We start from the raw sequence: 12,599 nt of genomic DNA, 5'->3' as shown, positions 1-12,599 counted from the left end.
ATTTGCCTTGGTGAGTCTGTTGTCGATCTCATTGTCGATCCTTGCATCTGATGAAATGGTGCAGCTGAGATAGGTAAACTGGTTGACCGTTTTGAGTTTTGTGTGCCGAATGGAGATGTGGGGGGGCTGGTAGTCATGGTGGGGAGCTGGCTGATGGAGGACCTCAGTTTTCTTCAGGCTGACTTCCAGGCCAAACATTTTGGCAGTTTCCGCAAAGCAGGACGTCAAGCGCTGAAGAGCTGGCTCTGAATGGGCAACTAAAGCGGCATCGTCTGCAAAGAGTAGTTCACGGACAAGTTTCTCTTGTGTCTTGGTGTGAGCTTGCAGGCGCCTCAGATTGAAGAGACTGCCATCCGTGCGGTACCGGATGTAAACAGCGTCTTCATTGTTGAGGTCTTTCATGGCTTGGTTCAGCATCATGCTGAAGAAGATTGAAAAGCTTCAGTGAATTAGTTGACTTTAAAAAGAGCTGAAACAATGCCAAGTTGTAATAACCCAAGTTTTGAAAATGAGTTCTTGGCTCATGGTCTGGCATTCATTGCACAATGACAGATGGCATTTTTTTTTTAAATTGAGACTGAAAAGATTAATTCTGAATCTGAAAAACAGAATGTCTGATTGAATCAGTCCTCCATCAAGACTGAAAATATCTTGCTCTCCTGCCATTTGTTGGTGAAAACAAGATGTCATTTAACCAAACAGACCAAAATAACCGAAGTTCAACATCCACTCTGCTGAGTTAGTTGATCAGAGCTGAATTGTTTATGCAACAAAAACTGGCTTCTTGGCAGGATGAAATGTGGGTGGAGCCAGGATCAAGTTGTTAGAGGTCAAATGCTTGTAACAGATGTACACAATATGTATCTATTTATTTCCTTCCTTTATCTTTTCCAATATTGTCATTTTTGTGTAGATATTGGTAGACAGTTCAAATAACTGAAGTGCCACATCTTGAAGATCACTTTCATTCTTTACCACCATACATAGATACAAATTGAATAGGACTAAAAATATAATTGAGCAGCACATTAGGTGCTTGCAATTTAGCTCCAAATAATACATTGTCTGAATTTCTGTGGTGCAAGCAGACTGGTGCAATGCAGGTGAGTGCAATATCTCTCGTTACTGTCCTAAATAGTAATTCCTCCGAGCATGTGCCTGGATAAAATGTCAGTACGTGTACATAACTATGAACCTATATCACAACTGAGGCTCATAGTGCAAAAAGGAAAACTGCTGGAGGAATGCAGTGGGCCAGGCAGTATCTGTGGAGGGAGAGGAAAAGTCAGCATTTTAAACTAGTCCTTGTATTATGTCCTTGCAGTAACCTCCCATCTGTGGCCATTTTATAACAATATGCAGTCAAGGGAGGGGGCTTTGCAGGCTGATCCAGTATTTCTTTAACCAGCCCTAATTGCCCTTGAAAATGTGGTAATGAGCTGCCTTCTTGAACCACTGAAGTCTTTGAGGTGTGCTTATGTTCACAAGGCTGTTAGTGAGAAAGTTCCAGAATCTTGACGTTGCGATGAAGGAACAGCAATGTATTTCCTAAGCAGGATGGTTTGCGGCTTGGAGGCCAACTTCCAGATGGTGGTGCTTCCATGCTTTTGCTGACCTTGTCTTTCAAGCCGATAGAGGTCACGGGTTTGGAATTTGCTGAGCTACCCGAGGAGTCTTGGTGAGTTGCTGCAGTGCATCCTACATTGATGCAAATTGATGCAACTGCGCTTCGGTGGTGGAGTGAGTGAGGGATTGTGGATGGGATGCCTACCAAGCGATCCGTTCTGTCTTGTATGATGTCAAGCTTCTCGAGCACTGTTGAAGCTGCACTCATCAATGCAGCTCTTGTGTAAAATACATCCCTCTTGGACAAATACTGGAGGAAGGGCTTGTGACTTAAGAATATCCTTGGGGGGGGGGGGGGTGTGGCGAGATGGCGTAGAGACTAGACGTGTAATTCCTGCCCTCTCTCATCAGACTTTTAAGTACCTGTTTTTTAACCCTTTATTTTAAATTTTTTAATTTTAATTTTTAGTTTGATATTTTGGTGAGCCATTATGGCTACTAACGTAAAAAAAAAACTAAGTCTCAGTTACAAAAGAAAATATAGTTTCTGGGTACAGAAGATTTGGGGCCTAAATGACCTGAAACAGCCTCGGGCTCGATTTCAGCGATCCCCAAGCTTCAGCGATCGCCTGTGGGGACAAAAGTTAAAGTAACAGCCACTCACCAGTCTCAAGATGGCGCTGCTTCGACCCGTTTTGTGGAAGAAGGAACGCGCTCCCAAGAAGTTGGGCACGAACCTGGGGGCTTGCCACAAAGAATAACCCTTTTGGAAGAGATGGAAGTGCGGAGGAAGAGAGCTGTGACGTTAGACACACAATCTATAGCGACTGGGGGTTTGAGTAGCGCTGCTAATTATGGAGGATTCCGTAATTTTATTAAAAAATGGTCTGTGGGGGGAGAACAGCGATGACCCCCTGAGGAAGTTGGGGGGGGTCGTCATTAGGTGTCCAAACTCACAGCAAAACGATTAGAATGCTGCCTTTTGAAGTACAACCAGAAGAGGACTTACCTTACTCTACCACTATACAGGAAATGGAAGAAGAGCTGGAAGAAAGTGAGTTACAAATTGTGGAACCGGATCCTGCATTGCAAATTGCATCTCAACCTGTTTACACGATGTTTGAAGGTATTGCTTCTTATTTGGATATCATTACTGGTCAATTCAATCAGCTGGTTCAAATGAATACTGATATGAGTTCAGACTTAACTGTGGTTAAGGCAGAAGTTAAAAAAAATTGGGAAAACTTTTTTAAAAATTTGAAGCTTCCTTTTCTGAATGTAAACAACAGGTACAATCCAATACAGAAACAATAATAAAGGTGGAAAAATCAGTTAAAGATTTAGAAGCCATGGAAAGAGAATTAACAAAAAAAATAGACTATTTGGAAAATCAAAACAGAAGAAATAACGTGAAAATTGTGGGTTTACCAGAAGGTATAGAAGGTCAAGATCCTGTCAAATTTTAAAAAAAATTGGATTCCCCAGATGTTAGGGAAAGAGTCTTTTCCTGATGGATTGGTATTGGAAAGAGCACATAGAGCTTTATGAAGAATACCTTTACCTGGTCAACCTCCAAGAGCTGTGATAGTTCGCTGTTTGAACTGTTTGGATAGAGAGACAATTCTTCGACTTGCAGTTCAAAATGCAAGACAAAGGCAAGCTCCATGATGGTTCAGAATAGTAGAGTTTTCTTCTACCCTGATTTGAGTCAAGATGTTATCAGACGTCAACATGAATTTAATCCACTTAAAGACGTTTTATGGCGTAAAGGTTACAAATTTGCTTTTCGTTACCCTGCTGTGTTGAAAGTGTTTTATGGAAACTATCAGTCTCAATTCTTTGAGAATGAACATGAGGCAATGGTTTTTGCTAATTCGCTACCAGATGTCAGAGGACAAAGAAGAAGTGCACCATTATCTCCTGAAAAAAAATCTGATGGTCTTGGAAATGGGAAAAATGGCAGAAATGGAAAGAACGGGAATGGAAAGAGTTGATCTACTCTTGAAATGAGTTCACCATCTAGACTGGAATCTCAAGGCTGAAATTTTTTTTTTGTAATATGTTAATATTTTTGATTGGCTAGCTGGGGAGGAGGGGATTGCACTCATTTCTTTTTTAGTCATCAGTCACTAGTGGGTAATCCACACCCAGTTTTTTTTAGGGAGTTACTACCTTTTGGTAGTTTTTGGGATTTTTTAAAATTTTTTTTTCTTTATATTAATGAATATTATTTTTATTTGGAGGGCCTATATATTTTAATTTGGGGGTTCTATATATAATTTTTTTTCTTTGTTGTTATTAATTTTGTGATTATTTTTGGTATTTAGTAATTGTATTAGATATGTCAAGTTTGAAGTTTGCTACTTTTAATGTTCAGGGATTAAACAACCCAATCAAGCATAAGAGAGTTTTGGCATATATCAAAAAGATGAAAATTGATATTGCTTTTTTACAAGAGACACATTTGAATGAAAAATAAAGTATGAAATTGAAGAGGGACAAGGTTGGACATTTCTTTTTTTGACTTCATTTAACTCTAAAGCTAAGGGAGTAGCAATTTTAATACATAAAAATTTATCTTTTGAATTACAATCAATGGAAATGAATGCAGGACGTATTCTTAAATTGAGTTGTAAGATTTTTAATGAATTTTGGACTTTACTTAACATTTATGCACCGAATGTAGATGATGAAGCATTTATTTCGGATGCATTTTTGCTTCTGGGACAAGCTAATGAAAATGTTTTGGTTGGAGGAGATTTCAACTGTGTTTTGGAACCTTTATTAGATAAATTTCCAAAAAATGTTAAAAAATCCAAAATGGCAATTTAAATTCGAGCTTTGATGAAAGATCTTAATTTAGTGGACATTTGGCGACGTCTCAACCCAACAGAGAAGGATTTCTCATCGGCACATTTACAAGGGAAAATATTTCAAGCAGAATATAAAAGTAGGGCAATTTCAGATCACTCCTTGTTGTATTTTACTTATGAGAGTTCTGAAAAAATTCATGCAGCTTCTTGTTGGAGATTCAATACGATGTTGTTTAAAAAAAACCGGATTTATTGAATTTTTTTAAAAACTAATCAATTTTTTCTTGGAAGAGAATGTTAATTCTGTTCAATTATTTGACCGAGAGCCTTGAATTAGAGAAACAGATTGATGAATTAGAAAAGGAATTTCAGAGAGATGTGACAGAAAATCAGAAGATAGAGTTATCTAAATTGAAATTGAAATACAATATGTTGCAATCTTATCAATTTGAATGCTTGATTAATAGATCTAAACAACGATATTATGAATGGGGTGAGAAAGCACATAAAGTACTTGCATGGCAGTTAAAGAAAGAACAGGTATCAAGGGTTATTAATGCAGTCAGACAAAATTCAACTGTTACTTATAAACCTCGTGAGATTAATGATGAGTTTTACTCATTTTATAAGAAACTATGTACTTCTGAGGAAAAAACAGGAGAGTCGATCGATTGATTCCTTTTTATCAATGTTGAAATTACCGGTATTAGAAGAAGAAGACATATTGGAGCTGGAGGCTCCTTTTACTGATTTAGAAATTAAATTGGCTATGATGGAAATGCCGAATGGAAAATCACCTGGTGCTGACTGGTTTTCGGTTGAATTTTATAAGGTATTTTATGATGATTTATCTACAGTGTTTGGAGATGTGATACGACAGATTAATGAACATTATGATTTACCTGAATCATGCTCTAGTGCTTTAATTACTGTAATTCCTAAGAAGGATAGAGATCCGTTGAAGGTGTCTTCACATAGACCAATTTCTTTGTTAAATGTAGACTATAAAATAATAGCTAAAGTATTAGCGAATCAATTGGGTAAAATTTTACCTAAGTTGATACATGTTGATCAAACAGGTTTCATAAAGAATAGATATGCTTCAGATAATATTCTTCGAGTGATTAGTTTGATTAATAAATATCGACAGTGCCCTGACCATCCGATGGTGATATCTCTCGATGCAGAAAAGGCCTTTGATAGAGTTGAGTGGAATTTTTTATTTAAAGTTTTAGAGAAATTTAAGTTTGGTCCTTTTTTTATTGGTTGGATTAAAGCTTTATATTAATAAACCAATAGCCAGGGTATTGACAAATGGTCAGATCTCGGAACCTTTTAAATTAACCCATTCAACTCGACAAGGTTGTCCTTTGTCTTCAGCTTTGTTTACGTTAGTAATTGAACCTTTAGCACAGCTGATACGACAAAATGTACAGATACAAGGTATGAGAGTTTTAGTTGAGGAGTATAAAATTAATTTATTTGCTGACAATGTATTGGTGTATTTAACAAAACCAGCTCAGTCACTTTTACACTTGAAGGAGTGTTTAACTCAACATGGATCTTTATATGGATATAAAGTTAATTGGGGAAAAAGTGAAATTTTACCGATAGGTGAAGGAGATTATTCAGTTTATAAGAATATTATTAATTTGAAGTGGACTGATCGAATTAAATATTTGGGTATAAATGTGGATGTTGATTATCAATCTTTTATATAAATTAAATTTTATACCGTTAATGAAAAAGATCAAAGCTGATTTGATTAGATGGAAGGCTCTTACTATAAATTTAATTGGAAGAATAAATACAATTAAAATGAATATCCTTCCACGTATACAATATTTGTTTCAGTCAATTCCGTGTTTACTTAATAAGAATTTTTTCCGAGATTTAAATAAAATGGTTAGGGAATTTTTATGGAAGGGTAAATTTCCGAGAGTAGCTTTGAATAAATTAACTTGGAAATATGCATTAGGAGGATTACGTTTACCTCGTTTTCAAAATTATTATGAGGCAGCTCAATTTAAATTTATTAGTTCTTTAATGGATTTGGAACGGCCCCCTAGTTGGGCTAAAATTGAAATGGTGAACATTTTTGAATTTGAAATGCATCAATTTTTGTTTCGGTGGAATTTAAATTTATTACAACAATATAATGTGCCCATACTAAAGCATTTAATGAAGTTATGGATGAGGAAAAATAGAATGATAAGAATTAAGGGTAAATTATTGACTTTAACACCGTTATATAACAATCAACTTATTCCTTTTTCAATGCATAATCAATGTTTATTACATTGGAAATCTAAAGGTATAAAAAATTTGGGGGATTGTTTTAAAGAAGGTAAATTTTTATCTTTTAATCAAATGAGGTAAGATTTTGGTATTAATGAGAATTCTTTATTCGTTTATTATCAACTTCGATCTTTTGTAAAACAAATATTTGGTAGAGATATGATTTTACCTAAATTGACTAAATTTGAATCTTTTCTTGTGATTGTACCAAAGAAGGGATATATTTCATTGATGTATCAAATATTACAGGAGAGTGTGGAAAAAAAGGGATGGGATAGATCTAAGATTAAATGGGAAAAGGATATTAATTTTATTTTTTCTGAGGATGACTGGTAAGATATCTGTCATGATAGTGTTACTAGATTGATAAATCTTCGTTATGCAATGATTAATTACAATTTTTTACATCAATTGTATTTAACACCTGAAAAGTTATTTAAAAAAAAATGGTTTTAGTGAATCAGACTCTTGTTTTTTGGAAAGCAATTCAATTGTTTTTGGAACATTTGTATTAGATTAAAATACTTTTAGACCCGGCAATATTTTTGTTAGATAAGTTGAAGCCTTTGAAAAATTTGGGATTAGATAAATTTCAGTTTGCTTTTATATATTTAGCTTTATCTGTAGCAAAAAAATGTATAGCAAGTACATGGAAAAATGCTAATGTGATTGATATTAATAGATGGCAAAATGAGATGAAAACTTGTTTGGTAATGGAAAAAAATCACGTTTTACATGATAATTATTCATTTTTTCTTAATAAGTGGTCTTTATATTCAGAATATTTACATTTAAATTTACTTTGATTAGATTTTAGTAAATATATTTTAGTTTTTTTTTCTTTTTGGCTCTCCTAAAGAGAGCTGGCTGAGAGGGGGGGAGTTCTTTTTTTTCCCTTTTTTTATATATTTTTTTTTATTGTTCACAATATGTACTTTTTTTACTGTATGTAATAACCTTGTTGAATGAATAAATAAAATTGTGATATGGTGAACAGTGAAAAAAAAAGAATATCCTTGGAGGAAAAAGAATCAAATAGCAGTTATAATTTTTCAGAGGAAATTGTTTATCCTTTACAATAAGCATAATGGATATTATTGTTTTAACAAGCATTTCTATTCATCTATAGACTGTCCAAGGCAGATAAAGAACTTTTGTGGGACAAGAGGCAGTACTGCTTTTCCCATGCTAACAGCCTTCCCAAGATACTGGCCAGTGCACCAAGTTGGGATTGGGATGCCCTCCCAGAGATCTACTCTCTTCTCCATCAGTGGACACCACTACCTCCCATCTCTGCTCTGGAGTTACTAGATTCCAAGTAAGATTTCTGACTTTTGTCCCAATTACCACTGTAAATAGAACCTTGGTATGACTATGTACCATTTCATAGATATATTCTCTGTTGACGTTTTGGGCTTGAGCCCTTCATCAAGGTATGGAAAAATGTTGGCAGGTGTCTGAATAAAAGGGTAAGGGGGAGATGTGATCTCAAAGGGAGGAGGTAATAGTGGAGAAGGGAGGGAGGGCGCAGCAGCAAGCAAGGGGAGGAGGGATAACTAGGTGATTGGAGAGGGAAAGGGGTGGAGAACTGACGGAGGGCAGGGAAGGGAGGGGGAAAGGAGAGCAGGTTAGCAGAAACCGGAAAACTAGGTTAATGCCGTCAGGCTGCTAACCTGATGGTGATTGTGATCAAAGGACTCCCACCAGGCTGAGGACTGCTGGAGATTGGCTGAACAGGTACCAGGTGTCAGAACAGGGATGTGAGAGGGTGTCGAGGGGCCTCAGGTGCTGAAGGCTTCCTGATCGTGTCAATTTGGATCCGGAGCTCAGGTTGCCAATGGTTTGGACTGAAGTCTATGCAGTGCTGTAGCCACAGGAGCGCTGGAGGCAAATTGGCGGACACTCTGAAGGATCTCCCTTTTCCTCCTCTTTCTCTGACTGTAAGGGACTCCAGGCAATTTCTGCTGATGGTGAATCTTTGCCTTATGACAAACTAAAGGCAATTTTGTATTATGGTACATCTATTTTATTACATGACAATAAAAGAGTCTTGTGGCTCTTCATACTGCAGCCAGTTATGGGATTTTACGATCATTGACCACTTGTACTTCAGAGTACAATTGAATTTCACTTTCTGAATAAAAGGGTAAGGGGGAGGCATGATCACAATAGTGGAGGAGGGAGGGAGGGCCCAGCAGGAGGAGGGATAACTAGGTGATTAGAGAGGGAAAGGGATGGAGGGGGGAGTGGGGTGGGGGGGGAGGGAAGGGAGGGGGAAAGGAAAAGGAGAGCAGGTTAGGCTTTCAGTTCTGTCCAAAGTCCCTTAAATTCTGAAGGTCCTTTCATGTATCCCCACTATTTTGTAAAACCAATAATAACAATCATTAATTTACATACAACCTTCATTACCAAATTATTTAAAAAAAATGCAAGGCAATTAACTACTTGTTCACCCTTTAACCTTGTGACATCTTCCTATCATACCTGTCTGCAGTGAATACAAGCCAAAGTATAATTACCAAAAAAACTTTACATTAAGTCGATGGACATCAGAAATCTTCATATTCAAATTTTTCCTATCCATCAATTTTTTTTGTAAAGCTGTAGGATGTAGTTGTAACCAGACAAAGAAATGTTGAGTGTGCATTGGAGTTTAATGATCTTTGATGCTTAATGTGCTATTTGAGGAAATCCACTTTTATTTACTTCAAAGCTAAGATATTCTTTTTGCGCCCATCTGAGCAATATTTCCCATCCCCAAAGTTTTGGATTCCTTTCATTTTCCTGGTCCACTTTTCTAGGCAATGTTTTCCCTGTCTTTAGCCCACTTTTCCCTCTGCAGGACCATACTGAAACTTGTAACATATTGGGAAAAAATGGCAAAATCTACATGCATTCTAACTTTCTCAACACTGAATTTTTAATAGAACGTATCAATGTACCATAAGGAACAATGGAAGAATGTAAGAATCCTTATGAGATTCATCTGTGTCTGGGACCTGCTCAATCTGCAATTCAACTGTAAACAACTGAGATTATATATTGTATATTTATTTTATTGGAACTGGACGGTTGAAGATTCTAATTCAAAATTCATAGTGTCATATAGCATGGAAACTGGTCTTTCAGCTCATCAAGTTGGTGCCAATTGTCAAGCACCCATTTACGCCAACTCTGCACTCATGCCATTTCATTCCCATACCTTTCCATTAAATAGATGTTCAATAATTTGCAAGTGGTCTCAGTCTGGCATTGCATTAGACCATAGACATAGCAGCATGGGAATGGGGCGGAGAATTGAAGTGGCTGGCCACTGGACGATCCATGCTATTGCAGTGGACAGAGTGAAGGTGCACAACAAAACAATCTCCTAGTCTGTGGCCAGTCTTTTCGATGGAGAGGGCACCACAATGGGAGCATCAAACGCAGTTGACGATCCCTGCACATTCACAAGTAAAGTGTTACTTCACTTGGAAGGACTGTTTTGGACCCCCTAATGGTGGGGAGGTGCCATACTTATGCCCACACCTCCTCCCTTTGTTGGTTAATTGGTGTATTTGGGTAGCATAGTCTCGTGGGCCAAAATGGCCTGTATCTCTATGCTGTATCTCTAAATTAACCTAAAAAGATTAATTTGTCTGAATCTTAAAGTAGCATGCTTTGAGTATTTGGTCATGAAGGTTCTTTACAGATTTGCAGACAAGGAAGTGAGAAGTATAGCAGTGAATTGGATTGAACGAATGACTAACGATGAACTGGTTGATTATCTGCCTCAGTTTGTTGAGGTATGTTATTTTCTTATTCATAATCTGAAAACACTTGAATGATTATGATGTAAATTCTGTCATCTACTGGAATTTTTTTATTGGAGTTTTTATATTACCTCAGAGGAGATTATAATTAGACTAAATCAGATGGGGGTTATATCCAAATTGAAACATTCTGAGTAGTGATAAAGTTATAATCCTTTAATATTTATTTATTCTGCTAAGAAGCCGTATGGCTTAAAAATAGTTACTATTCAAATTAATTAATTGTTCTGTGGGGAAAAAAGATAATTTATAAGAAGCATGAACATTTTTCTGCAGATCACACCTACACCTAGAATATATAACACTATAGCACAGTACAGGCCTTTCGACCCTCGATGTTGTGCCGACCCATAAATTCCTTATTTTAAAAAAGTACTAAACCCTCTCTACCCTGTAACCCTTTATTTTTCTCCCATCCATGTGCCTGTCTACAAGTTTCTTAAATGCCCTTAATGTTTCAGCCTCCACCACCATCCCTGGCAAGCCATTCCAGGCATCCATATCTCTCTGTGTTTATTTTTTTAAAAACATCCTTGATGTCTTTCCTAAACTTCCCTCTCTTCACTTTGTACGCATATCCTCTGGTGTTTGCTATTCCTACCCTAGTGAACAGGTGCTGGCTGTTCACCCTATATATGTCTCTTGTAATCTTGTGGACTCGATTAAGATTCCTCTCATTTTTTTGCACTCTAAAGGGAAAAGTCCCAGTTTTGCTAACGTTGCCTCATAAGACTTATTTTCCAATCCAGGCAACCTCCTGGTAATTTTCCTCTGCACCCTCTTCATAGTTTCCACATCCTTCCTGTAATGAGGTAACTAGCACTGAACACAATACTCTAAATGTGGTCTCACTAGAGCTTTGTAGAGTTGCAACATGACCTGTCTACTCTTGAATGCAATTCCCTATAAATTAACTCAATGCCCCAAGTACCTCTGAACATTTGCAATTTTTGTTTCAGACTTCCAGCATCTGATTAATTTTGCTTTTGAGTTTTAAAAAAAAAACTTCTCCATATATTTCTGATTTAAAATCATTTAGAAGAAAACATCTATACAGTTTTAAATCAGAAATATATGCAGGAGGCGGCATGGTTAGCGTGGCGGTTAGTGAAATGTTGTTACAGCACCAGAGATCAGGAGCGGGGTTTGATTCTCACGCTAAAGAATTTGTACATTTTCCCCGGGGATCTGGTTTCCTCCTACTGTTCAAAACTTACTGGGGCTTGTAGGTTAATTGGGTGTAATTGGGCGGCATGGGCTTGTGGGCCAAAATGGCCTGTTATCGTGCTGTATGTCTAAATTTTAAATTAAAAAAAAATATTAAATCTCCTGAAAAATGCTCATCACTTACAGAACATAATTTTTAAAAAAAAATTAATTGCATGCATTCCTACTGTTTCAGAAATTGCTTTATTTTAAGATCTAGAATTTAATGTTTTCCCTAAGATAGTGTGATTTACATTGTTGCTGTATATTTGATTTATAGGCTATAAAGCATGAGTGTCATCTGGACAATGCCTTAGTGAAATTTCTTTTATCTCGAGCTCTCGGAAATGTTTGTGTTGCACACCACTTGTACTGGTAAGATGATAACATTTGACCATGAATTTTGTGTGCCTAATAAATGTTACATTATCAGCTGACTTGCTTGGAAAAAGCAAGTCCTGGTAGTGGATGATTCATTTTTTGCTAAAGTTGCTTTCTCATTGTACTGAAACAAATAGAAAGGTTATGTAATGGTATTCAGTTCAATTAGATATCTGTATGCAGTTAAATCCCTGGTATCTGGCACCTATGAGGATTAGTAGGTGTTGGATAAATGAATTTTCCGGTTGCTTGAGATTGCATGTTGCGAGGTTGGTGAACTAACTGCTAGGGGTACCAATTTTAAACTTCTGTTTTTTTACCGATTTATTTTCTGCGATTTCTCTGCCATTTGTTTGATGCTGCTGGTTGCTTGAATTCTGGATAACGGGTTTTACTGTATATATTTTATTTCAAGGGACTGTGACTTCTCTGTAAGCTAATTAAAGACTGACACAAACCTCGGTTAACGTTCACTTATGCAGGAATGATTTATAGCACAGCAAGAATGTAGGTGGATATCAGA

At 36.7% G+C, this 12,599-nt stretch overlaps 1 protein-coding gene across 9 annotated transcripts in view; it reads left to right on the top strand.

Annotated features, from left to right (window-relative positions):
- pik3c2a (phosphatidylinositol-4-phosphate 3-kinase, catalytic subunit type 2 alpha) overlaps positions 1-12,599 on the top strand; it is a 161,849-nt gene that overhangs the window by 123,757 nt on the left and 25,493 nt on the right. For all 9 annotated transcript variants that reach the window (XM_069898227.1, XM_069898189.1, XM_069898184.1 and 6 more), the window contains 3 exons: positions 7,807-7,995; positions 10,369-10,462; positions 11,976-12,070. In XM_069898227.1, the coding sequence (XP_069754328.1) occupies positions 7,807-7,995; positions 10,369-10,462; positions 11,976-12,070 (378 nt within the window). The remainder of the gene's footprint in view (positions 1-7,806; positions 7,996-10,368; positions 10,463-11,975; positions 12,071-12,599) is intronic.

The sequence above is a fragment of the Narcine bancroftii genome, chromosome 1, assembly GCF_036971445.1.
Source record: "Narcine bancroftii isolate sNarBan1 chromosome 1, sNarBan1.hap1, whole genome shotgun sequence".
NCBI classification, from domain to species: Eukaryota; Metazoa; Chordata; class Chondrichthyes; order Torpediniformes; family Narcinidae; genus Narcine; species Narcine bancroftii.
This window is presented reverse-complemented; position numbering and strand designations above follow the sequence as displayed.